This window comes from Aptenodytes forsteri, unplaced genomic scaffold (assembly GCF_000699145.1).
Source record: "Aptenodytes forsteri isolate BGI_AS27 unplaced genomic scaffold, ASM69914v1 Scaffold15, whole genome shotgun sequence".
Classification (NCBI taxonomy): Eukaryota; Metazoa; Chordata; class Aves; order Sphenisciformes; family Spheniscidae; genus Aptenodytes; species Aptenodytes forsteri.
In genome coordinates this window covers 3,757,905-3,782,747 of record NW_008795129.1, presented here as the reverse complement: position 1 = coordinate 3,782,747, position 24,843 = coordinate 3,757,905, and the positions used below count along the sequence as shown (strand labels likewise).

The window sequence follows — 24,843 nt, the reverse complement described above, 5'->3', positions numbered from 1 at the left end:
GAGAGGAAAAAAAAAAAAAAAAAAAAAAAAAAAAAAAAAAAAAAAAAAAAAAAGCAGGTTGACTTCATTGGTCATCGCAACTATCAAACTTACCGGTTTCCCAAACTCCAATTCCGAAAAGAATTTATACCAAGGTTCATTCTTTAAATCTATCTCTTCTGGGCTTATATCCCGAGTCTAAAGGAGTTGGTGATAGGGGAATGGAAGAAAGAGAAGGATAACATTATGCAAAGAATAAACGGAAAGGGACTGTTAGAGATGCAGATCCCATGGTTTCCATTCTAAAATGTAGATATTTAGCCTTATAATTTGGAATTCCTATAGCACCTCTCTCACAAAGGCCATGAACTGCTTTGTAAACATCAGTTAAGCCTAATGGCATCATTGTGAGCAACATGAATATGAATGAATTGCATTTTACAGATCAGGAGACCCACACAGAGAGAGATTATGCAGCTTGCCCAGAGTCACAGGGAGACTTAATGGAAGAGCTCGGAGTCAACCAGTCCCTCAGTCCTACTGTCAGACACTTCCACCGAGTCCAAAGCTGCATGTACTTTAAAAATTTCTTTTCATCTTCATTTGGTTAAAAAAGAGAGATTCAGTGAGACCTGAACCAAACACTGCATCTTTAACAGCACATGAATATGTGAGAAACCCTGTTCTACACACTGCAAACAGAGTGAAAGGTGGTTTTCTAAATCAAAGGAGACACAAGTCAGAGAGAGCGCGTTCCTGAAAGACCTCTGAAGGGATGAACAGAGAGACAATATTACCTGTTTCTTCACAAATAAATGTTAGAGAATCAGACAAAACTACAACAAAGGAAAATCGGACAGGACAGAAAACAGTACAGTTCAAAAGAAAATTCCCTTTTGTTCACACAATCTGTTTTAACGAAACAAAAAAAGTTGAAACAGTTGTAGCTGTTTAACAACACTACAGGTGAGATAAGAGAATAAAGTCCATTGCTGAGGGTTATGAGGTGCCACTCCCCAAAAGACATGTAGTTAACTCTTGCATTTCAGTGTACCTAGCCTTAGACATAATGGATCTTAGTGCATTAAAAATATAAATACATTATGTCTGATATGCCAGCGCGATCCCAAGTGCTCCGTCACAGCAAGCCATGAGCCACACATGCACAGAGGGCCAACACAAGGTATCCTGATGCAAATTGTCCTGTGATGGGGTTACTGAGGCAGGGGGGAGTTCCCAACAGTGTGGGGCTTTGCTAGATGTCCCAGACTCTGCCACAAGTCATTAGGCTTCACAAAAAAAGCTCTAGGACAAGAGCTCAGGACTGATGCTGAAAGAGGGGCAACGCTTCAATCTGAAAGACAAATGGCTACATTGTGTTTGATCTCCGATGGCCTGGATGAAGATTTGGCTATTTCTTAAAGGCAAAATAGAAGCAACACCTCAATTTTTTTCTTTATTGCACTCCAACTGAAAGTACTCATCTTGTTATACAACTGCCTTTACATAAAACAAAAAGGCCGCTGACGTCAATGGGAGGCTCTTCATTGCTCTGAAGTGGTTTTGGATTGGGATTCTGATAGTCACAGCTCTGGGTGTGATTACCAGGAGATAATCTACAAACCTCCTGTGGCCTCCTTGAAAGATCTAGTCACTAACCACTGTATTACTGTTGTATTTAATGAGACTGATGGAGACCATGAAGGCACTATTTCAAGACCTACTTTCTTCTGTGATCTATGGCTTGAAATTAAAGCTCAAAAAATAACATTGGAAGTAACACAGCTATCACATTCTTCTTGTCTTTGATGCGATCTGTACAATTTTTCTCAGTTATGCTGATGATGGTCCTGCTTGTGGCTTTTAGACTTCGATTCAACAGCTCAATTAAGTACTTGATGAAGTCCGAACATGTAAACAGTGCCACTGGTGATGTCAGACCTTTCGCAAAGGCTTAAGTACACAGATGAAGCAGGCCTTTTGCCACAAGGTTTAATCTTAGCTGTTTACCATGACACAAAATTGCCACTGAAGTCATCAGAAATCTTGCTCCGGGACGGACTGCAGGAATGGAGTTGTCATACCATGTTCAAACGACTCCTCACTGGCACTTCTCTAATGGGCTGAGCCAACACCCAGTAGGATCAAGAGAGAGTCATCCATCGCCCATTTCAATAGGCACTAGGATCATGCTCCTATCAGGAGCAACTTCGTTGAAGTCAGTGAAGGGACACGGGTGTGAAAAGAAGTTGGTTGCAGGATCTTCAAAAAGTGATGGAACTTGATTGCACTTGGAAGGAAAAAAACCCCACCAAAATACCGAGGAGAAACATCAGGTCCCAGATCAGACTTGATTCTTACATTTCTATCGATTTAAATTTTGGTTCACTTGTGTTTCAGCGTAAAATCCTTGGTAGGTTTTTCAAAACCATTCCTTTACCTACTCCATGCGTGGATCAATGCCTGAGCTGTTAAGGCAGAGTCCAGTTTACATTTGGAATCTCACATCCAACTAGCACTTCCAATTGAATCCTTCAATTTAACGTCTATATAGAACAGTTATATCTTTAAGTACCAAACTGGCTATTCACTAATAACCTCATTCAGTATTTTCTAGTACTTAATGTCACACTTGTACCACTGAAGGACACCTTAAGTGAGCTGTGGTGATTTATGCAGGAGTGGCTGACGAGGTTAGCACCACCTCTCTGCCCTGCCCCTTGCCAAGTGTTCTCAGCCAAGCCTGCGGAATGAGACTTTTGTATGTCCCCTAGCTGTCACAATTCACAGCATTACCTACTAATTCAAACTGAAATTGGTAACAGCTCACTTAATACTCCAGGTTACACACTGGTGTAGCTGGGGAGCCAGCCCACATTCAGTTCTGCTACCCCTGCCACAGAAGTGAGATCCAGCTGAGGAAGAAAGCAGCCCAGGGGAGGTGGCCATACCCTAATGCACCTCAGAGGCATCCCCTGAGGCACATTACAGGCACTCTAAAAATCAGTCATTTGGTTTAGCATCAGAGGAACATAGAAAATGAACCAGCCTGCTTTGTTGTATAATGCCTTCAACCCTCCTGCATCAACTAATGCTGTGCCCTAGAAAAAGTACAGCTGGCAAAACAGCTGCTGAACAGGTCACAGTGTCAAACATGGATTAAAAACTAGGGTTAGTGATCCATACTTAACACAGAAAACAACACGTCCAAAAGGAAAGAAGCCTCTCAGTCCCCCAGATCTTGCTTTATAGAGAACAAAAATGTTAGGAAGTTATGCAAAACAGTTTTCAAAACAAAATATACAGGAAATACATCACATGAGCACTGCAATGTAAGCATAAAGAATTCTATCAGAATGGAACTGGACAAGCACTTGGGGAGTATTTTACAATTGCAGGATAAAGCCACAAACTAGGATAAAACAAACATTACCATCTTTTCATTGTTCAGAACCGAGGACTTCCCTGGCTGATAGTCATAAATGCTCCTGGGCTCTGCACGGTATTTTCTGGTGTCCACCTTCTTGTCTGGAGGCTCCCAGTCAGTCCTGAGGAAAGAAACATCAATTAACCCAAAACACTGTGGTTTCCGTGGAGACAAGCACTTCCTTTTGACAGGCGCCTTTCCCTGTTAATCCTGGTTTAATCAGGGTCCTTTTTTTAATCTAGGAAAGGAGCCTGCTGCAAGAGGAACAATTCAGATAGGGCTCCGGGCATATATTTCCTTATCTATAGCAGGCAGAGTTTGACACAGCTCAGCTGCTGAAACCATTGGAGCAGAGGGGGTTCCTTCAATAAAATTCCAGACTTCTGTATCTTCCCTGATTGGAAATAGCTTAGTGATGGGCTTCAACTAAGCTCACAAATATGAACATGTCCAAACTTTGAGCAGAACTCAGATTAAATCTCTTTTGCTAAACTTCTTCATTTTGGCCACATCACTGATGACTTGACTACTACTGCTCTGGATTCTGGGGGCACTCTGGGGTCCAAGAGGGGGTCTTTTCTAGAGACATGAACCAATTATCTCAGACTGGTACATCTAAAGATGGCTAAGAACAGTCCGCTGACTATAATTTTGTGCGGTGTCCACACTGGCACAGTTCAGACAATATTAGTCACAAAGCATTCAGGATCCATATCCTACAATGTCCAGCTCCTCTGAGAATATATTCAAACGTATCATGCAGAATAACCAATGCCCCTGAAAAAGCCCAGAAATCAGGCCATTTAAGCTGGTAAACTAATTCTGATCTTGCTCTTGATATGTTCCTTTTGATGGGCAATATTGTATGTGGATTCATCGCACCTAGCATTCACCAAACATAAGTGAGGCAACTAACCAAAACTGCTGCTCCAGGTTTTCTCCCACTTACCCTACTGACCTGGTTTAGGACAGGAACAACCCCCTGAGTTGCCCAAACTCTCTCCACTGGCTCAGGAGAGACAGAGACAACCAATTTAGATTTTTATTTATTTATTTATTACAGTAAGGCTAGATGATAGCCAAAATGACTGGCCTACAAACAGTGTACAAATTTCAACAAGGTTGATCTCTGTTGTCTAGAATAAACTTGATTGCTTAAGATTCCAACCCCAGAGAAACTCCTCCCTGGTGAAACACTGTTTTGTCACTAGATAATAGGAAGCACTAATTATTGTAATCCTTTCACTTGCAAGAGTTTTCTCATGCCTTCAATTCCTGCGTAAGGAAGACATGTTCTATCAGCAAACTTTGTCTCCTGATCCAGTGGCCTGAGATGCTCGCTGAATTAGCAATCTCAAATTGTGGCATTGGTCATTTGAGGCAGCAAGTGAAAAACATTAAGAGCATGTGGAAGTTGGTGAGGGAGGGAGAAGCCGTTCAAGAGCGAGGAGAATTCAGCAGGACATAAAATACTCATTGCCCATTCTGCTTTCCCTTCATTTGGTAAACACATTCTTTACTGTTACAAAGAGGTTTAAAATACATGGTAATAACCAAAGCAAAAAATCAGGAGGGAAGTAATCTTGAAAGATCAGAAATGACACAGCTAACTAGAACCTACTTCCAATGAAGTTCATATGGGTGGGACTCCTCAGAGATGGACAATGTAACGTTACCAAGGCTCAACATAAATCCAAATTTTGCTTCTCCACAATTATTGCTACTTGCTTGTATTCTGAGGTGCCTTTACAGTGTCACACTGAGCCAAGAGTTTCCACTGTGCCTCTGTGGTAGGCACTGTATAGGCATGACACGCAGGGAAACACTCCTCACCCAGGCAGGAAACTATGCAACAGACTGTACGATGCCTGGTAAAAAAAGACAGACAAAATGGGGGACTGTGCTGTGGCAATGAAGGAGTTCACTGCTGCCTAGTAGAAGAGTCAGAGTCAAAACTACATCTCTGCTTCCCCAGAAAAGTTTAACTGGAGTTGTGGACCTAAAGCTTCCACCTTTGTTCCCTTCCCATTCACAGCTTTCAGCGATTCTTCCAGTAACTGATCCAAATATATCTCCGTTCAGGTCACCTTTCTGGGCTTGATTTCAGTGATGAAGTACGGTTTGGCAGTGGCAAAGTGGCAGACCTCTTAACAACCTTCTCTGAATCAATATTGTCCGTCTCACTCTTGGAGCGGGGAACTGAAAGCTGGGTTCTGCCTGTAGGATAAGTCAAATATAGGAATATTGGTGAACTGGATAGGAGGCAAATAAATACATGCTTTACATGCCCTTTCTGTTTAACAAATTACACAAGAAATGTGAATTACTTACTGTCCTCAGAATAGGAATAACGAGGAGAGTATGAATCAGAATCTTCATCTGAAAGACAAAAGCATTTTGCAAGTGAGCTGAAAACGCCCCAAAGAAGAAGCACCAGAGACTCTTTTCATTTCTTCTACTAATACATCGGCCATAATTTGAGTGATATGCCCAATACTTACCACAGGGAGAAGATCCTAAAAAAGAAAATCCCAATGAGGTTTAAATTGCATTTAAAAATAATTCCTAGATTAGATATAAATATTAATGTACTACTTACACTAATACCTTTCTCCAGGCTCTCAAAGCACTTTAGAAAACAATCACTTTTTATCAAAAAACTCCTCTACAGCAAGGGTTATTAGATCCACTTTATCAAAAGCTGAAAGATAAATTGACGATTTAAAAGCCGTGGTATATGCCTAAAATAACTCATTAGGTGCTAGACACAGTAATAGAGCTGAGGAGTCCTGCTCTCAATCACATACGATAATCGTTTGGACATCCTCCTTGTATTAATTTGCACACCAAGTTGAAGTATGTTCACTGACTCAGATTATCTTTTAAGCTCAGATAACGTTCCTGGCACGAGACACACATGTATACTTGTACCAAGAGACTGTCCTTGTTCTGAAGAGCTTACTTTTCAAATAGGAAAGACGTGTCTGTAGGATGCAATAGAGATATTCAAGCAGCTCTAAAAGAGCTAACAATGACATCAGTGTAACTGAGTGGTGCGGTCTGGCCCCCAAGCTGAACAACCTTCTCTCTTTGACAGTGGAAGTGTTACACTGCATCAACACAGCAATGTTGTTCCCAGGACACAACTGCTGCCTTGGGCTGTGGAACCACATACTGCTTTACTCAAGGATAACATGGTACTGAAGCGGGCAAGGCAGACGTGCCCCAAAAGAAGGTGGCACATCTAATGGCATCATTACCACTCCCCACTCTACAGGTGGTGCCCAGAGAGACTTTGACTTGATCAAAAAGCTAGCGGTATCTTTCCACCATCTTCAACAGGCTCTGGAATGAATCCTCAATGAACTGCAGGTAGTAGCAGGGTGAGTTGGGATCGGACCCGGAAACTGGACCCACAGGCCCATCACCTTTCACTGCTGAGGAGGGTTCAAGCTTGCCAGGAGGTATACATGAGACATCTACAGGACTTCCAAGGGGAAATGCAGGAAAGTACAATGCAATGGCTGCAAAGGTTTTACTAATACCTCTGTGAAGAAGCCACTAAAAGTGACAGAGATAAAAAGACAGAAAAACCAAATAGATGAAGCTAGAATAAGCTAGATAAAGAAAGAACACGCTCAGAAAGTGTTATGTGAATTCAGTGATGCCGATCAACAGATTGAAACAATTTCCAGCTCTTCTCTCAAGGAGGACATCGATCAGCTGCTACAGCCAATCTCGTCTGCTGGAAAAAACAATCTGGCTAACACAGCTGACCTGAAATTGCACTCAAGGCTTAATCAAGCCTTTCAGGAAGGCACAAAAGAGTCTTAACTTTTAGCCCCTCTGCTGAGTTCTCTCGGTGAATGAATTAGAAGGTTTAAGTTCCAAACAGATGGTTATTGACTCTGGTGTGCTTATCATAACCTTCAGGTAAAAAAAAAAGCTAAGGTCAATTTTCAGGCCAATTCCTATATTTTAAACCTAAATGAAAGAAAACAAATATTTATTTATTTAATGTTATTACACTGAATTGTTGACAAAATTGACTGGTATTCCTATATAAAAGATGGGTTTATTCAGATAGCAAAATACTTGGTAAATCACAAAACTCTCTGTCCCTACAAATACAGAAGAACAAATGTTTAAAACCATCTTCACAGCCATTCACCTCTCATAGTATTATTTAGTGCTGGTGAACAATGAAAGAATGGATTTACTTACTTGAAGAGAAATGTCAATATTCATTATAGCTCATCATTCAGACAGGAAAACCATACAGGAAAAAAAAATGACTGCAGGTAAGTGCTATTTTCCAATTGCTAATATTCTACTATCTACAATAATAAGGAGAACAGGTAAGTTTTGTCTCTTCGAGTATCTTATGAAGAAGAGTGTGTACATTTCTTCCCTTTTTGAGGCAGGGAATACTGAAACTCAGAAATCTGGAATGACTTGATTAAGATTAAAGACTAAATCAGAGATGGGCATTCAAACAAGATCTCCTGGCCCTCAGAGCTTCATTTTATCTATGGGACCCTCCTTAAAGTATCACCAATTTGTAGTTTCAAAATCTGATTCCTTTAGCGAGAAGAGGCTGTTCCCCTGTAGTTCCTAGAGAATCTGCAGATTTTTTTTTTTTAAAGGGTTGGCCAAAATCTCTACATTTCAATACCCTTAGACTCTAAAAGTATTTTAGAGAAGAGCCCAAATCTTGATGTTTCTAGGAGATCCTATGCATCAGTCCAAAGCAAAAAACTCTGACACTGGTTGTATGAAATTGAGGCTTCAATCATCTCTGTATAAACACTTTGCAGTTGAGTACATAACTTTGAAATGTTTTCTAAACGTGAAACATGCACTCCAACCCATCTACATCATCAGATAGTCCGGATTCCTTATCAAGGAAAGAATTCAAGCAGATGTTAGAGAAACATTTCCCAACATATTGAGAATAAAGAGCAAGTGTTCGGTCCAATAAAATCTCAACTACCTAAACCAGCAAATTATTTTCATACGCACTTTTGTAAGTGCATAGGGGACATTTATGGGAAACCAGACTTGATCACCGTTGGTTTTGCAAACTACGTTAGTTCCGACAACAGCAAAATGGATTTTCAAACTTCATTACAAGCAAGAAAATTGAATCTCTGTAGAACTCCTTCATCAACTAGTTATTGAGACTCTTTGTTTCTGTCTCATCTATACCCACGTACCATTCTGCCAATAGAAAATAATTTACATGGCATTATGATTTGCAAGACAGGACTCCACCTACAGGTTTTACCAAGAAATGAGCAAGTATCATAGATACCTGTATGACACTAGTCCACATTCATTTAACAGTGAAATCCACCTTACATCTCCTAATCTTCTTTGAGCATCTCAGCTAGAACCCATATCGTATGCTTTCTTCTTACACAGTACCCACCAGATGTTTAATACAAACGTTGAATGAAATGGTTAATTAATAGTCTCACCAGGGTTGGCGTGAGGCACAGGCTAAGTAGGCAAGTCCCTAAACTGCAGGATCTAAAGTGATACCAAAGCACCAAGCCAACAAGGCTGTCACCAACAACAGCTTCCCAATCAGGAAATGTCTGTATGTCCAATGTGCGCAGCGGATTCCAGTGTTTCTCATATATAGGTGTTTTCATGCATATGCACACAGTTACAGGATTATCACTGCAATAGATACTATTTCACCATCCCTGAAACATGACTGCAAAGGATTCTGGTTTGTACATGAAGTTTAAAGGAATCTGCTGAGGACATGAAGAGGATAAGACAGTGTTATTTCAAGTTCCAAGATGTGCTGACGAGACTGTCGTAACTCTGTCCTTGCCTAGATATGCCAAGTGCACCTAAGGCCAGCCCTGAAACCTATGTTACCAAGTTATATTTATTTTAAAAGACTATATTGAGGGACTGATCCAAAACCCACTGAAGCAAGCAGCCTTTTTACCAACAGACTTCAGTGGCATTTTGGGTCTGACCCTAATACTGTGTTAATATTCAAACCAGAAGTAAATAATTAAAGAAATGTATTGATCCGAAAGGGGGGTGGGAGAAATCTCAGTTAAACCACACCTTTACACGTAAGTCAGCATTCTAGGCTTGTTAAATAGTCACTGCACACCCATGGCTAAATACAACTGATAAGCGCATAAAACCAAGCAAACCCCAAGTCTGTAGCATTAGTCAAATACTAGTTACAAAGCCAGAGGAGCACTGCAAAGCCAAAAAGGCATCATACAGTCAAGGCAATGCTTAGAGTGCAGCAAATCATTATGAGGCAGCATAATGCTCAGCAACTAGAAAAAACTCCAGGAAGAAAATAAATGGATAAGGCAGCATTTGTGCAGAAAAATATATATGGTCCTTTATTATTACCTTCAGAGATAGGACTAGGAGTAGACGCAGGAAACTGGTATGTAGGAGAATAAGGATTGTCTTCTGCAGCAGAGAAAAGCAGTGGATTTTGAGACTATCCACAGTGAAGTGGAGGTTCTGCTTCATCCCCCAATTTCCTATCACCGTATGATTTTACTGCCTACTTTAATAATACTAGAATAAATGGCATCATACTTTAAAAAAAGATTAATGGATTAGCAAAGATTTAGTTATTTTATGCACCACACAAGAAAGTATACTGGGCATAACTGAATTTCCAGCCAGTGTAACACATGGGTGACAGAAATCTAGAACCTGAATCTAGTTACTATTAGGGTGCTATAGTACAGTTAACTCAAAGCACAAGACAACAGATACTCTGACTAAACTTCTGGTACCTTCAGTTTTTTGCTGGATTTCAGGAAGTTCAGGAAATATGTAGGTAGGGCAATAAGGGTTTTCTTCAGGAGTGTCTAAGGAGAGGAACATGATTTGCAAAAAAGAACAGAAAGGACAGATTTAAAGGGGAAGAAGGGCAAGACGAGAATCCATACAAGCTGCAGAACAGCCCCTCTCGTGCTGATGTTCTAGCATGACACAACCTAGACACCTCTTTGTTCATTGCTGCCTTGCATATCTGGGCCCTGCGAGAGATCCTGGAAGCGGAGGGGACTGAACTCATTCTCCTTCTTCTGAAGCGTGGGCTCTGGCTGAGCTGAAGAACCTCACTAATCCCAAGAGTGCTCCCAGGAGCACTGGGATTAGGAAACAGTTCAACTCCTTCTCATTCCATCCAATACAACACAGCATCTATATATGCATAAAGCTCATCATGACAGCACCTGCAGCAGCAAATACAGCTCCAGTTTTGCATGCTCTATGTTTTATTATATAAGCGCAGTTCTGAATTGCATTTGCCTGCACGTCAGGCTGTTCAGAGGGTTCAGTTTGCAAATGCTACTGCAGCCATTTCTCACACAGAACAACAAACGTGAATGTATCAGCAGCCAGGCACAGAAGTGCCCCAAAGTAGGGGCTTCCCTGAGAGTGCACCACTACGAAGTTTGCAAGTGCTCGCCACAATTTTAGGTTTTGAAAGGAGAAAATTTGAGGTTTTGAAAAAGCAGAGTTCAGATTCTGAACTCACCAAAAATCAACGGAAACCTTTCCATTCGTTTCAGTGAGCTTCAAATCAAGCTTTATTATGCAGGTACTAAAGCTTTACAGTGTAAAAACTTTTCTCTTATGCACAGAGCAGTTTCAGTGATAACCTGCTATCCTTTAAAAGGGGGGGGGGGTGTTAGCTGCTAAAACTGGAGTTCAGGGATCTATTTTCTTTAAGTATGGAATTATTAGCAGCTTTCTGATCTCAAATAGTAGTCTTGATTTCATGAGGGCACTGCAGTTCACCTTTCAGAACAACTCAGATCTTTCTTTGGACTTCATTGTCCTCTCATCTTTGACTTCAGAGATTTCAAATACATTGGTTGAGTGGTGCAGAGCAATAAAAAGCTTCTATTTAACATCCAGTACAATTCTTCACATGAACAAAACAAAATGTTATCAAAGTGGTCTTTTAAAGTAAACAAAAAACATCTGTGTTACAGTACCTCTATTTAGCTTGTGGATCTGTTTGAACATCGTCTTGTACCAGTCCTTCGATCTGTCTGTATTCTATTGGAAAAATAAATATACACATAAATCATAGAATCTTAGGATAGCAGGTTGGAAGGGACGTCAAGGATCACCTGGTCCAACCTTTCTTGGCAAAAGCACGGTCTAGACAAGATGGCCCAGCACCCTGTCCAGCTGAATCTTAAAACTGTCCCATGTTGGGGAATCCACCACTTCCCTGGGGAGATTATTCCGATGGCAGATTGTTCTCGTTGTGAAAAATTTTCCTCGTGTCCAATCGGAATCTCCCCAGGAGTAACTTGTACCCATTACCCCTTGTCTTTTCCATGTGACTCCTTGAAAAAAGGGAGTCTCCATCTTCTTTGTAGCCACCCTTTAAATACTGGAACATGGTGATAAGGTCTCCCCTAAGCCTTCTTTTCTCAAGGCTGAACAAACCCAGTTCTCTCAGCCTTTCCTCATATAGCAGGCTTCCCAGTCCTTTGATCATCTTTGTGGCCCTTCTCTGGACCCTCTCCAGCCTGTCCACATCTTTTTTGTATAGCAGGGACCAAAACTGAACACAGCATTCCAAATAATCACAACCATAAATTCTACCAGCCTTTCAAAGTTCTTATGAATCTTCCAGCAATGAAAAAGGTTTACGCTCTGCTTCCTATTTCATTTATTATCACTGACTACCTGAAAATCAAGGCTGTATGAAATTAATACTTTGAAACATGGGTGATTTCACTCCTAAATAATCTCATATGTAATGAAGCTACAGGCTTCACTCAAGTTACTAATAATGTACAAGCTTTGCAGGGATACGTTGTAACCTGTGTAGAACTGTGGATTGTGTGGAAGGTTTTGCGTATCAATCTGATTTGACATCTAAAAGTAGACACCTTGCTTATTTTAGTCATACATACCGATTTCCTAAGCGTTCAATGGACAGTTAGAACCATTTAGTGTTCAAGTCACTCCACTGCTAGTTGTAAGAATAGGCTAATAATTCTTTCCATTATAATTTCGCCTCAACACTGAATGAACTTAAATGTGTTATATAAAAGGTATCTGCCTTTATGATGTCTAAAACGAGACAAAACTTTCCCTTAGCTGCTAGGTGTGAATGAAACAGAAGAGCAGAAAACAGTATTCTCACATATGATGAAGAGAGATATTAACTTAATTTTCCCCCCCTGAGGCAGCTGAAACAGGTCATTGCTAGCAAAGGGAAGTGTTCATAATAAAATATGTTGGAACTAGAATTCTATCTTCCCTTAAATCTCTGCAGTCTCTGGAGCTTTAGTGAATTCCCTGAGTCCCAAGGTAGGCAGAATTTGGCCCAGATTTTGTGTTGTCTTACCCTCAGTGGAATGCCAATATCATCGATGGAGGTATCAGCCATGTGCTGCGGGCTCTTGACAATGCTTCTCTTCTCCTCCATTGCCCTCTTCTCACTTGGCACTGTCTCCTGAACCGGCTTGTCCTGTATGAGTGCTGAATCAACTTTATCAGAAACTAGTCTGTCTGGCACTGAATCTGGAAATGAAAATGGGGGATTCTTATCTCATCCCAGCACTTCACCACATCACCATATTCCACTCTTTTAGGGCAAAAATACTAGCAAGTAGTTGATGAGACAGACTGTGTCGCTGCTAGCTGTGGTTAGCATCTGGACTGAAGGAAATCTACCAAGAAAACGTTTGATGCCAGCAAAAGCAGGCTAGCATCTCTCAGGTAGCCACCTTCACACATCTCATGACAGTCTCAGCTGTCATGCATGTAAGACAATGGAAAATTTTGGTTTCAAGGACTGTTTGGGGGTTGGTTTTTTCTGTTTGACTAATTAGCGACTCCGCAATCTCATTCTTCATCAAAAAGCATCAGTGATACAGATAGACATATTTTTCTGCTGGTGATTTCAATCTAAAGGAGCATCCTACATGGTAGCGGGGCACTACTTTTTAACAGCTTGCACTCACCTGCCTGAAAATCCCATTTGTTACAGTCAGTATATGATGCTTCCAAATTAATCTCTGTGCTCTAACCAGAGTTTGTAAACAACAAATTATACTGTTGTTTAGCATATGTATGATTCCTCTTGCACATAAGTCTGCATAAAGATGGGGGGAAAGTAATAATTGCTCCAGACCACCTTGCTTCCACCTGGAATTCCTTGACACTGCCTGACACCCACATGTAGCAGCAGGCACCACCACCACCACCACTGGCCAAGAAACCAAGGGAGCTCAGTCGGCTCTGAAGCTCTACTATGTTCTGGAGAGCTGCAGCACAGCAACCCTTAGGCTCTGCTGAGGACTTTTTCTATGTGGATTTTCTGGAGAGGAAACATCTGTGATTTTACAGTCTGCCTCATCAAGACTACGTCACGTCTGATCCTTTTTACATCACCACATGCATTGAAAAGAGAGAGAGAGAGATGTTTATTCACATGCACATCACCATACTGCCCAAAGCCATTAAATGTGCAGAAATCTGAAAGGCACACTTAGCAGAGGAAAGGCTCGTGCATAACAAAGCATCGGTCTGTTGGTACCTTGAGCAAACACAATTCTGCCCTGCGAAATTCAGCATGTGAAGGATTTGTGTTTGAGTGGTCGGTTTGAAATTACCATCAAACTTTAAGTCTTCCTCCTCTTTAAGAAAAATGAAATAATGTTTTTAAATGTTCAAAATGCGGCAAAGCATCTATTAAATCCTCGTTTAGCATTTTCATCCTGTTTCCCCTCCCTGTGAATGTGTGTGCACTGTCTTTTGTTCCTTTCGTGTCCCTGGTGTACGGGGCTCTCCATTTTGTAGAAAGTATTTGGTCCGTTTCCATTACTAAACTCCTTACCAAGCCTCTAGAAACAGAGCATGGAAAGAGCAACAGAAACTAGACCATTTTTCCATCACCTTGAAGACTAAAAGGAAGCAGGTTTTTGGATATGGATGAGGATGTGGAGAGGATGCAAACTTTAGGAAAAGTCACAGCTTTCCTCCATTACTTATCATCGTCACTGCTGATGTTACAAGTCCTGAGCTTCTGGTCTAGAAAAGTCATTATTTTCTGCAGGCTAAAGAATTCAATGCCAGAGAAGGTCACAAAGTCATTTTTTAACAGGACTGGTAAATACATATTATTTTTCTTTGATTCCCTAGCTCCCTGCACTGGAAAAGTCGTTGGCTGTTTACCAGGTAGACCCCATCTGAAACTATGATGATGATCTTCAAAATGCCTAATATAAATGTAAACAACAGGGTAAATGTATCACAATCTGACTTCCCAGTGCCACAGCCATGATCTAAGCAAAATCTTTATTTTGATGATTTAGCAAAAATAAAAACCACCATCTAGCCTGTGCCAGCCATCTCCCAACTATGAATTCACATCTTTAATATTATAACATGAAGGTCTGGGAGCTATCTAGGATGGCATAGCCAGGGGGGAAATCTACCAGCCAGTTAAACGTATTTTGAAGGAGTTTTCAGAAGTATTTTTTTGGAGTGCACTTAGAACTGGTTGAAGGTGCTGGACTGACAACCCTGGAGACAGGAAAGGCCTGTCTGACAGTACGAGTTGTATTAGGGCAAGCCCTCCCTGTGCACCCTGCCAGGTTCCTAGGTCCATAGGACTCAGCCAAGAGGACCACCTTAGCCTCTTCCAGTTTGGCTGCTCAGCTGATACTGCAAACACAGACACCTGCTGCACGGGTGTCTTTGCAGAGGGAGGAACTAAAGAAGACATCTTTCACCACATATTTCCTACAGTACCCTACAACTTAGAGAATAACAGCTAAACTTCACACTGACTTATTTGCCATGCAGCTCCAATGATTTCAAAAGAGTTTATGGAGGTATATACCAGGCTTTGAGGTATTTAAAAATCAGAGAGCCAAATCTGGTGCCTAATCGCCCAAATAACCAGGTTACACCAGTCAGCACGCTCCATGGCACCTGAGCCATCCTTTTGCAAGAGCAGCAGCAATATATGGGGTTGCACAGCAAAAGAGTTTTACTGCTGTGACCAAGAGGACATAAAAAGCAGAGGGAGAGGTGGCAGCCAGCAGCTTTGTGTGGTTGTTTTGGTACACTGAGAGCAGGTGCAGACCACCCAGCTGTGCCACAACAGGCTTCACTCTTCCAGACCAAGGATCATTTAGAATCATAGAATCATTTAGGTTGGAAAAGACCTTTAAGATCATCAAGTCCAACCGTTAACCTAGCACTGCCAAGTCCACCACTAAACCATGTCCCTAAGCACCACCTCTACATGTCTTTTAAATACTTCCAGCGGTGGTGACTCAACCACTTCCCTGGGCAGCCTGTTCCAATGCTTGACAACCCTTTCGGTCAAGAATTCTTTCCTAATATCCACTCTAAACCTCCCCTGGCACAACTTGAGGCCATTTCCTCTCGTCCTATTGCTTGTTACTTGGGAGAAGAGACCGACCCCCACCTCGCTACAACCTCCTTTCAGGTAGTTGTAGAGAGCAATGAGGTCTCCCCTCAGCCTCTCCTTTTCTCCAGGCTGAACAACCCCAGTTCCCTCAGCCGCTCCTCATCAGACTTGTTCTCCAGACCCCTCACCAGCCTCGTTGCCCTTCTCTGGACACGCTCCAGCACCTCAGTGTCTTTCTTGTAGTGAGGGGCCCAAAACTGAACACAGTATTCAAGCCTGTGCAGCCTCACCAGTGCCGAGTACAGGGGCACGATCACTTCCCTACTCCTGCTGGCCACACTATTTCTGATACAGGCCAGGATGCCATTGGCCTTCTTGGCTGCCTGGGCACACTGCCGGCTCATGTTCAGCCGGCTGGCTACCAGCACCCCCAGGCCCTTTTCCGCCAGGCAGCTTTCCAGCCACTCTTCCCCAAGCCCGTAGCGCTGCATGGGGTTGCTGTGACCCAAGTGCAGGACCCGGCACTTGGCCTTGTTAAACCTCATACAGTTGGCCTAGGCCCATCGATCCAGCCTGTCCAGGTCCCTCTGCAGAGCCTTCCCACCCTCGAGCAGATCAACACTCCTGCCCAGCTTCGTGTCATCTGCAATCTTGCTGAGGGTGCACTCGATCCCCTTGTCCAGATCATTGATAAAGATATTTGGGCTTTAACAAACTGCTCTGTGGCTATCTCTAGTTCAGAAAACAAAGGAGTTCCTGATAACGAAGGGAAACACCTTGCAAAAGGGAAAACCAACAGGAAACCTCTGTCCGGACTTGCAGGCAAGCATTAAACTCGCAGCTGAGTGGTGTTCGATGAGACAACACCTACACTAAGGGAAAGAGCTGAGCGAAACCGCTGTAAGCTGTTATGCAGCCTGTCACCTCAGCAGGGTGGCAGCAGAGAGGAGGGACAGGCTGGTGTCACAGCTGAAGGAACCTGGTGGATGAAGTCAGACCAGGTCAGCAGCTGCCTCACGGGCAGATGCTGTCCTCATGGGACACGCTCCGCTAGCCCAGGGCCCACGCAGCAGAGCAAGAGCACACAGTATTGGCTTCCCTGTGTTTCTATTTGTGGTATTTAAAGTACTTAGGCACTCTCCGTGACTCTCTTCTCTCCCACCTCTCCATTTACCCCGCAATGGCCATAAACAAAGAATAATAATATGAGTAAGAGGTGTATATGCACTGTTCCTATAACACCTACTGCAGACTGAGCTACTGCTATTTGGGGTGTGGGGAGGGAAAGATGACCAGGAAAACAACTTGCTCTTCTTTCAAGGAGAGACTGTCACACCCGTTGGAAGAGCAGAGAGCTGCTTGGGGAGAGTAGGGTGGCAGCACACATGCATACTTGCACACTACAATTTTATCATCTACTTCTTGACATCTGGCACAAATACTTCTGCTCTTGGAGTCATGTAAATACTGATTTTTATTTCTCTTCCCCTCTCCTCACCACAAGCAAGACTAACTCTAATGGCTATGTAAAGAAACTTGAGAATATGCCCCAAGAGAATAAATCTAAAGGCTCAAAAGGCAGCCCCAAAAGTCAACTAGAACAATCAAACTGTATGTAAATCCTATGACTTAGGAGGAACAGATGAGAAATTTAGGGTTTTGGTATATTAACATGTAGCCACACAGGTAACATTTGGAGAAAAGATTGAAATCAAACATTCAGTGACCTGGACTAAGCCAGGACAAACATTTATACTAATTCCTTTGCAGTTCCTGGGAAGTGTGTTTGCTAAAGGTACTTCACAAGCTAACAAAGCAGCAGCTTTGCTCCAGCAGAGGCAGCAGTTGGGGGGTAGCAGACCTTTCACATCATACCTGCCAGGCTACTAAGCCTTTTTTGCTGTTCTGTGGTAAAGGAAGAAACAAAACAAAAAGAAATACAGAACAAATGGGTGAGACATAAACAGCAAGTGCTCTGGTGCTGCATTTCTGACAGGCAAGAAATACGCTGTAGACAGAACAGCAGCAGCTGCTGGAGAGAATCTGTTTTCAAATACCCTGCCAAAGTGACAGCCCACAGTCCCTTCTCCACACAGCAGCCTCGTGGAATAATATAAATCTCATGATGCAGTGACCGATACATTTGCAAAGAGCATTTTTTTTTTTTAATTTTTAATTTTTTCTTAACATCAGAGAGTGAAAAAAGTTGGACAGGAGACAATTTGAAAAACAGTAGAGACTCACAGAGTCAAACAACTTGACAACTAACTGTTACCATTAGCATGAAGTACATTTTGAAACAATGCTGTAGCATTTTGAAGGGATATAGGAAAGGATTGAGTCGTTGGTGCTTGCTGAGTCTCATCACATACTACAAAGCCGCAGATTCAGTGATTTGCGCACAGACACAGCTTGGTTAAGACTTTGATTCTCAGAATGGTCCCCTCGGTTTAGGGCCTTTCATTACTGAGTTCTCAGACTGGGACGTTTGTGGTATCTTCCAGCGTATTTGACCACCCTAAAGCTGATGCTCACAGCTGCTTTCTAAAGGGATGCCCAAATGACTTGCCCAAGTCACGGCTGGGAATAAAGCAAGAACATCCAAAGATTCAAAACTTTAATATATTAATCACACCTGTTAAATATTCATAATAAACCATGCCATGCAATGCCTGCCCAGGAAATAACTGTACTTTGGGGTGGCGTGGGACACTTGCCAAGCAAGTCTGCAGTAGGTAACAATCCTCCAGGTATATGCTGTTTGCTAGCAGAACCCACCTTCACTAGATATTTGTACTAAGTGGATCATCTCAGCAAGAGAGACCCATATTTCTCCTCACTAAGTGCAGCTCCCTCACCAATACCTATGAACTTTGTTCTTTAACCCCAGCACTTCTGCTCTGCCAACCACCGATGGCAAGCTGCTAGTGTGCATTATGCTCATGTGATAGCTGCCAACATATGAAACAAACCCCTACGTGCAATGGGTAAAAGGAAAGGTTAGCAATCTGAACCTGAAAAGTAGATGGGAACCACCTGCTGCAGGGTTCACTCTTCTAAGCAGGCCATCAGGAGCAGGCTGCTGTATTACGAGAAAGGAGAGAAGATGCGAGTGAGGATGGTCTCAGCTTCAGCCATCACCTTCACTGAGGAGAATTGCATTAAATGACTAAGGTCTCCTGACAAAAACACGTGGTTTAAAGAGTTGATGCTTGAGAACTCTTTCCTATCTCTTCTTCCACAGGGGAGAGAATATCATGGATGAATAGACTTTTCACGAAAAAAAAAGGTTTCCTTTTCACTTATGTCTCTGAGTAGGAAAGAGAGCTGCTGATGGATAGAAGTGGAAGGAGCAGGAGGTGTCTGCTATTTCACTCTTCTGCCTGACTGGAGCCAGCTTGCAGCCCCAGGCACACACCAGCTAACTGAGGCTTTCACCCTTGATCTTGTGTTCTGGGACTGTAAGCAAAGGCCAAAAACTTGTAGGCTTCTCAGAGAAAGGGTCAAGCAGAGGCATATAACTGCTGGTAACAGTGAAGGAATGATTATAGATGCCTTCAGAGTTCCCAGAGGGGGGAGCACTGGAGGAGACTAAGACTCCAGGAAACTAAGAAACCAGTAACAAAAGGGGAAGAGGAAACAAGTATTTGAGTGTACGTTTAGTGCAAAATAAAGGTGTCAAAAAGAAAATTAATCAAGACACCAACAGATATGAAGAGAAGAAATTCTTACCTTGGTGCTAGGAATGAACAAGAGGATCTGAAGAACTTGTTTATAACCGTAAATCTTATTCAGTTGGTGTTACTGAAATCCAGTAGAAAAAATTCTGAGATCTCTCATCACAACTTACTGAGTAAGATCAAGCAGACAAAAAAAGGATACAGTGCAGTTTCCGTGCTTGAAATGCCATTACCTGTTTCTAAGTCTCTGATAGCTTAGAATCAAAGGGTCTTACGTGCTTACAGATTAATGAACTAGCAGATAAAGCCTAAAATAGGACGGTAGGTGATGTCTGCCTACAACAGTCACTCCAGAGAAGAAGGGAACCAGCTCCTTAAAAAGCAATCAATAATCCACTGAGGAGAAAGAAAGCCACATTATCCATTTGGAAGACAAACTAAACTACTGGAGATCTCAGACTGCCAGCATTAAAATGACCTTGAAATTTCTAAGTCAGAGGGTATTTCATAGCACACAAGAGGAATTTATATTAAACCTCATCTTGACATGAAGGAATTGATTTCAGCACAAAACATAATTAACCATTCAGGGGAAGGTGGATCATAACCTAGTAACAATCTGTTATATGCCATGAGACCAAACCAGTTTTGAATAGATAAGGTCCATAAAGATGAAACCAAATATGAGTCATGTCAGCCAGCACAGAAATGTAATAGGTATCTAAGATCTGAGAACCATTTAAAAACACTAAGTTAGCAAAAAGAAATCTTAATGCTATGCTGGGATAAAGCCTAGATAGCAATGGAAGCATAAGGAACTGCAAGAAACTCCCAACACATAAAAAGATGGAAAACTAAGAAAATTTATACCTATGAGTAGGTAACATATGCTGGGAAGTGAAAGAAAATGACAATGGAAGTAAAAGAATTAACAGAATGTCTCAAGGACTCAAAAATAGGTTTTGAGGTACATGAAGAATAAACAGAAACCTAGCAACGATCTTGTTCTTTTAGCAAATAGGCCCAGTGGAACTGTTAATAAGAGGGCAGAAAAGATGACACATCTAATTACTATTTCCATTCTGCATTGGGGGGGAGGGGGGGAGAAAAAAGAAAAAAAAAGTCTGACATCCTGATGGAGAAACACTTTCCACTTCAACAGTAACTAAGGGCTATGCTGAATGACAACAACTGAGGTCAGATGCTTGAAAATTAGCACGTCCATGTAAACTGTACTGAAGAGTTTTAGAGCAGTTTTCTGCTCTAAAGAGAGCAGTTATGGAGAGAGCAGATCACTGGACCATTAACATTCATCCTCAGTATGTCTTGGAATACAAAGAAAACTCCACAGGACAAGGAAGAAAGCAAATGTTGTGACAACCTTCCAAAAGCATTAGTGTGATGGCTGGGACATCTGTCTGTCAAGTCGACAATAATGCCAGAAAAAAAATATTGTAATGACTTATATGGGATTTTACTAATAAATACATAATATGACACATGCAATGTCAGTCAGTACAGATTTATGACTAAGATGCCTTGTCAAACCAGTTCAATATGATTCTTGCAAATTACAAGTTTGACCAATAAAGACTGAAAATCACGCATTAGAATGAGATACTTCACGGACTCGATCAAGTTGCTTATCAGGCCATGATCTATATCACAGTCAACAAAAATGTGATGAGAGAAGTCTCTTCAATCTATCAGGATACAGTATCATGAGTGCTAACGGTCAGAGGTAAGACATATTTGGACAGGACAAATTGTTAACTGTGAAGGTAATTAGTAAACAGCACAATTTGACATCAGTTGTCTCAGAGCCAGTGTGTGTGTGTATCATCATATACAGATTTGTCCCTCGTGCTCTTAAAATCTAGAGAGAAAATATCCTTGTGTGGTACACACTGAAATGCTCCAGATTTAATGTGAAAACCAACCAAAAGAGTATCCCACCTCAGAAAGTAAACAAAAAGCTTTGAGATAAAAAAGGCTGCCTCAAATAATATTTTCTCCTCTTGAAGCAATTGAGGAATCCAGACACCCTCATTCAGAAGCACATAAGCAAAGCTGCTTCAGATGCTGGCAAAAAGGAAGAGATAACCCACTTGTTACCCCTATAATCAGCTAGGCTACAGTGAGGACACTATCTTCAGGATCAAAGACTGAAGTCTGTTTTAAAAAGGCACTGAAAAAAAATACACGAGGGGCTGCAAAGGACCACATCAACGCACGCCTGTCATTAGAACGACTACAATACAAGGAGTGCAGGCCTTGCCTCTATGTTCTATTTTTTTTTTTCTTTGCAAAAGGTAAGTCGTAGCATTGTAGATTGGAATCTGCCTGTCCTGGAGTTTCCTAAGTCCACTGGAAACCAAGGCAAATTGGACTGCATCTGTGTGGCCCTTTACAAGCTACAGTCTTTAGGGATGCACAGTGAACTGGGAGGCTGGGGTAATGCCAGCCATCAGGAGAACTGAAAAGGAGAAGCAAAGTTTCCCTCTAATGCGAGAGGTAAAGAGATGCAATTATCCATTCAGGTGGAGCTGCTGTGAGGCAGAGAAAGGCTTAGATTAGCAAACATGGGAGTCCTCAAACAAGGTTGTTTCGTTTATGTGCAAACCCAGAGCTCAAGGACTACTGCAGTATGAGTCTGAGTTGATCCAGTTATGGATAGAGGAACAAATTGCCAAGTTCAAACTTAAGGGCAAACGGGTTATTTACTATTGGGTAAATTCTGCTGAGAATTCAGAGGTCAAATCTCTCCCACAGTAACTGAAAATACAGCTGCTTTCACATTGCAGTATCTGAGAAGTAACATATCCCCTTTTCCAGTGAGGGAGAACCTACCTCAAGCTACCTTGCTTCTACTGACAAATAGATGCAAGCATACACGCTTTTCCACCATGACAGGACACCTGATGAGGGATAAGCTGTTACCCTGCAATAACTTATTCATATGTCCATAGCCCAGTTATAAGCCTCTCCCCCAACTTCAGAGTGGCTTCTGATCCACAGGTTTTAATTAGAAAAAGTAGGCATTGTCCCACACCTCTAACCTCTTACTTGCCTGTTGTATGCTCCAGGCACTACAACTTTCTGGAGGCAGCTTTGTTAGCTCTTAGTAGTCTGGACTTAATTGTCCACGACACACACATTCTCCAGTTCCTTGTAGCATAACAGGTTGCTCAGTGTGAGCCACAAGTATCTATATGCAAGTCTCCTTACCTCGATTGTGCTGCAAGAGGACAATAGTGGGATTGACGATTGTGGTAGAGGGATAGGCAGAGGAAGACTTGTTGATTGAAGTGAAGGAGGTTGGATAGTCAGTGCCAGTGCCAGGCTGGGGCACTTCATTTAGCACAGGACCTGGGTCCTGAAAAGGAGAGCAACACATCATTAGCAGCATGCAGAAAGCTGCTACACTGGGAAAATCTGGAAAAAAAAAAACATTTTAAGCTGAATGAGAAGCATAATCACAGCAAATTTTAGTAAAAAAAAGCATAAGCATGAGTGTTACCCTGCTCCTTGTACGTACCCTGCTCGTTGTTAATGCAATTAGTTTGCTAAGGCAGTACTATAATTACTTGGTGTTGGGTTTCACAACTCCAACCCCAAAAGGAGGCACTAAATTCATCCAGCAGACTCTCTGGAGCAAACACAGGGTGCCAGAAATGAGCAAATCTGGTTGGGGGGGGGAAGATGCAGACATCCTTCCCCTGATATGTACACACACAAACATTTGTTTTAAAAGTATTACTTTCATAGCAAGAAGTCAGACATGCAAAACATGCAATTCTGGAGTGAAACATTATTACTGCAGCTGATTTGGTAAGGAAGGTCCAAGGAATAAGGTTAGCACCATCACTCAGGAGACAGTGTGACACCTACCTGGTTAAAATAATGAAATAAAAAAACCCCAAACTGATAGAGGGTAAAAAGTAGGACTCTAGCAAGGAAGATACTCAACATGGCTTTGCCGCTGGAGCACAGACAGCAAGCTGCTCTTGCTCTCCCTAAAGCATCCAGCTCCATTATTTATTTCAAACCCACCTCTGGTATCACCACAGCTCTGGTTGTTCTGTAGAAATACAGGCTGTGTCAGCAGGAAGACTTTAAAAACTAGTTCATCTTCGAAAAATCTCAGTCCAGGGATACCGGGCTTTTGTCGGTAGTAACGGGAAAAGATAAAGAAGGGACGATGACTAAGACTGTGTGCACCAGTTTAGGCTGAGATTTTTCAAAGCTTCTTAAGGAATTTGGACACACAATTACTGGTAATGGGGAATGAGCATCCAGACAGAGTATGGAACAGCGTACCAGATTTCTGCACTCCTGCTACTCCACTGTCAGACTGAAACGCTACAGGCCACTGATCTGTAAAATGGAGCTGAGCATTCAGGGGGATTTTCATTGCTATTAAAAAAACCCTGAATATGCACAGAATATTGCTCCAGAAGAATCCCTACTCCTGGCTTTTCTGGCCAAGTGCAACTCAGTGCCCTTCATACCCACCAGCGTCAGGGGAAAGGACTTACAGGATCAGGCAGGGGGCTGAACAGGGGCCAGAGTGAGGCCTGGCACCAGAGCTCAGAGATAAATCATAGTGAGAATTGGCCTTAATCAGAACAAGCACCTACAGTCTCTCCAACCTAGAGGGGACACAGGGAAGAACAATCCTGTTCTGCAGGGTGGAGATGATCTTGCTCCAAGCAGCATCTGATCAGGCCATAGACATTTCATGAGGACAGAAAAGAATCAATGGTCTTCAGAAATAGATGTCCCCAAGAGAGAGACCCAGGCCCATTTTGCTGGCTGTGATAATATTCCAAACAATGCAATTCGGGAAAAGGAGCGGGAGAGTCAGGGAGAAGTATGAGAGAGTTGGGTTTGTGCTTCACTTTGATAACTAAAATATAAAGAACGCCTCAAAGAGGAGGGATGTCAGATCAGGATAGGCTCTGCAGCCCCATCTAAGTCACCAAAGTGGGTGAACAAAGACCATTTAAATCATTGTGAAAAACAGCTCTGTGACTTGCATGCCTGAGGTGAGCATGCCCAAAAATGTTTCAAAACTCTCATTTCATGAAAATCAGGTACAACAAAATTTCCGCTACTCCTCTATGATTTGGATGCCTGCTGAAGTTTTCTGGAGCCTGCAGATAGGCTCCATTAAAAAAAAACCTAAAACACAAACAAAACCCCCAAACTTTCATTGCTCTCTGCAGTAAAAAACCACTGATTTCAAAAGAAGCAGAAAGGCCAATGATGAGAATTTTTGAAACTATCAACCTTGGTTGTTTCCCCCCCCCCCCCCACCCCTCCGCCTCTCCCGCTCCTCA

The 24,843-nt window shown here is 42.2% G+C and overlaps 1 protein-coding gene across 15 annotated transcripts in view; it reads right to left on the bottom strand.

Moving 5' to 3' along the window:
• SORBS1 (sorbin and SH3 domain containing 1) overlaps positions 1-24,843 on the bottom strand; it is a 145,753-nt gene that overhangs the window by 35,480 nt on the left and 85,430 nt on the right. For 11 of the 15 annotated variants that reach the window (XM_009277676.2, XM_009277678.2, XM_009277679.2 and 8 more), the window contains 10 exons: positions 22,730-22,877; positions 17,697-17,726; positions 12,783-12,958; positions 11,410-11,473; positions 10,198-10,272; positions 9,800-9,862; positions 5,738-5,785; positions 5,494-5,623; positions 3,413-3,527; positions 94-177 (listed from right to left, as the gene is read on the bottom strand). In XM_009277676.2, coding sequence (XP_009275951.1) covers positions 94-177; positions 3,413-3,527; positions 5,494-5,623; positions 5,738-5,785; positions 9,800-9,862; positions 10,198-10,272; positions 11,410-11,473; positions 12,783-12,958; positions 17,697-17,726; positions 22,730-22,877 — 933 coding nt within the window. The remainder of the gene's footprint in view (positions 1-93; positions 178-3,412; positions 3,528-5,493; positions 5,624-5,737; positions 5,786-9,799; positions 9,863-10,197; positions 10,273-11,409; positions 11,474-12,782; positions 12,959-17,696; positions 17,727-22,729; positions 22,878-24,843) is intronic. The other 4 variants (XM_009277684.1, XM_009277687.1, XM_019471699.1 and 1 more) reach the window with 2 other exon arrangements.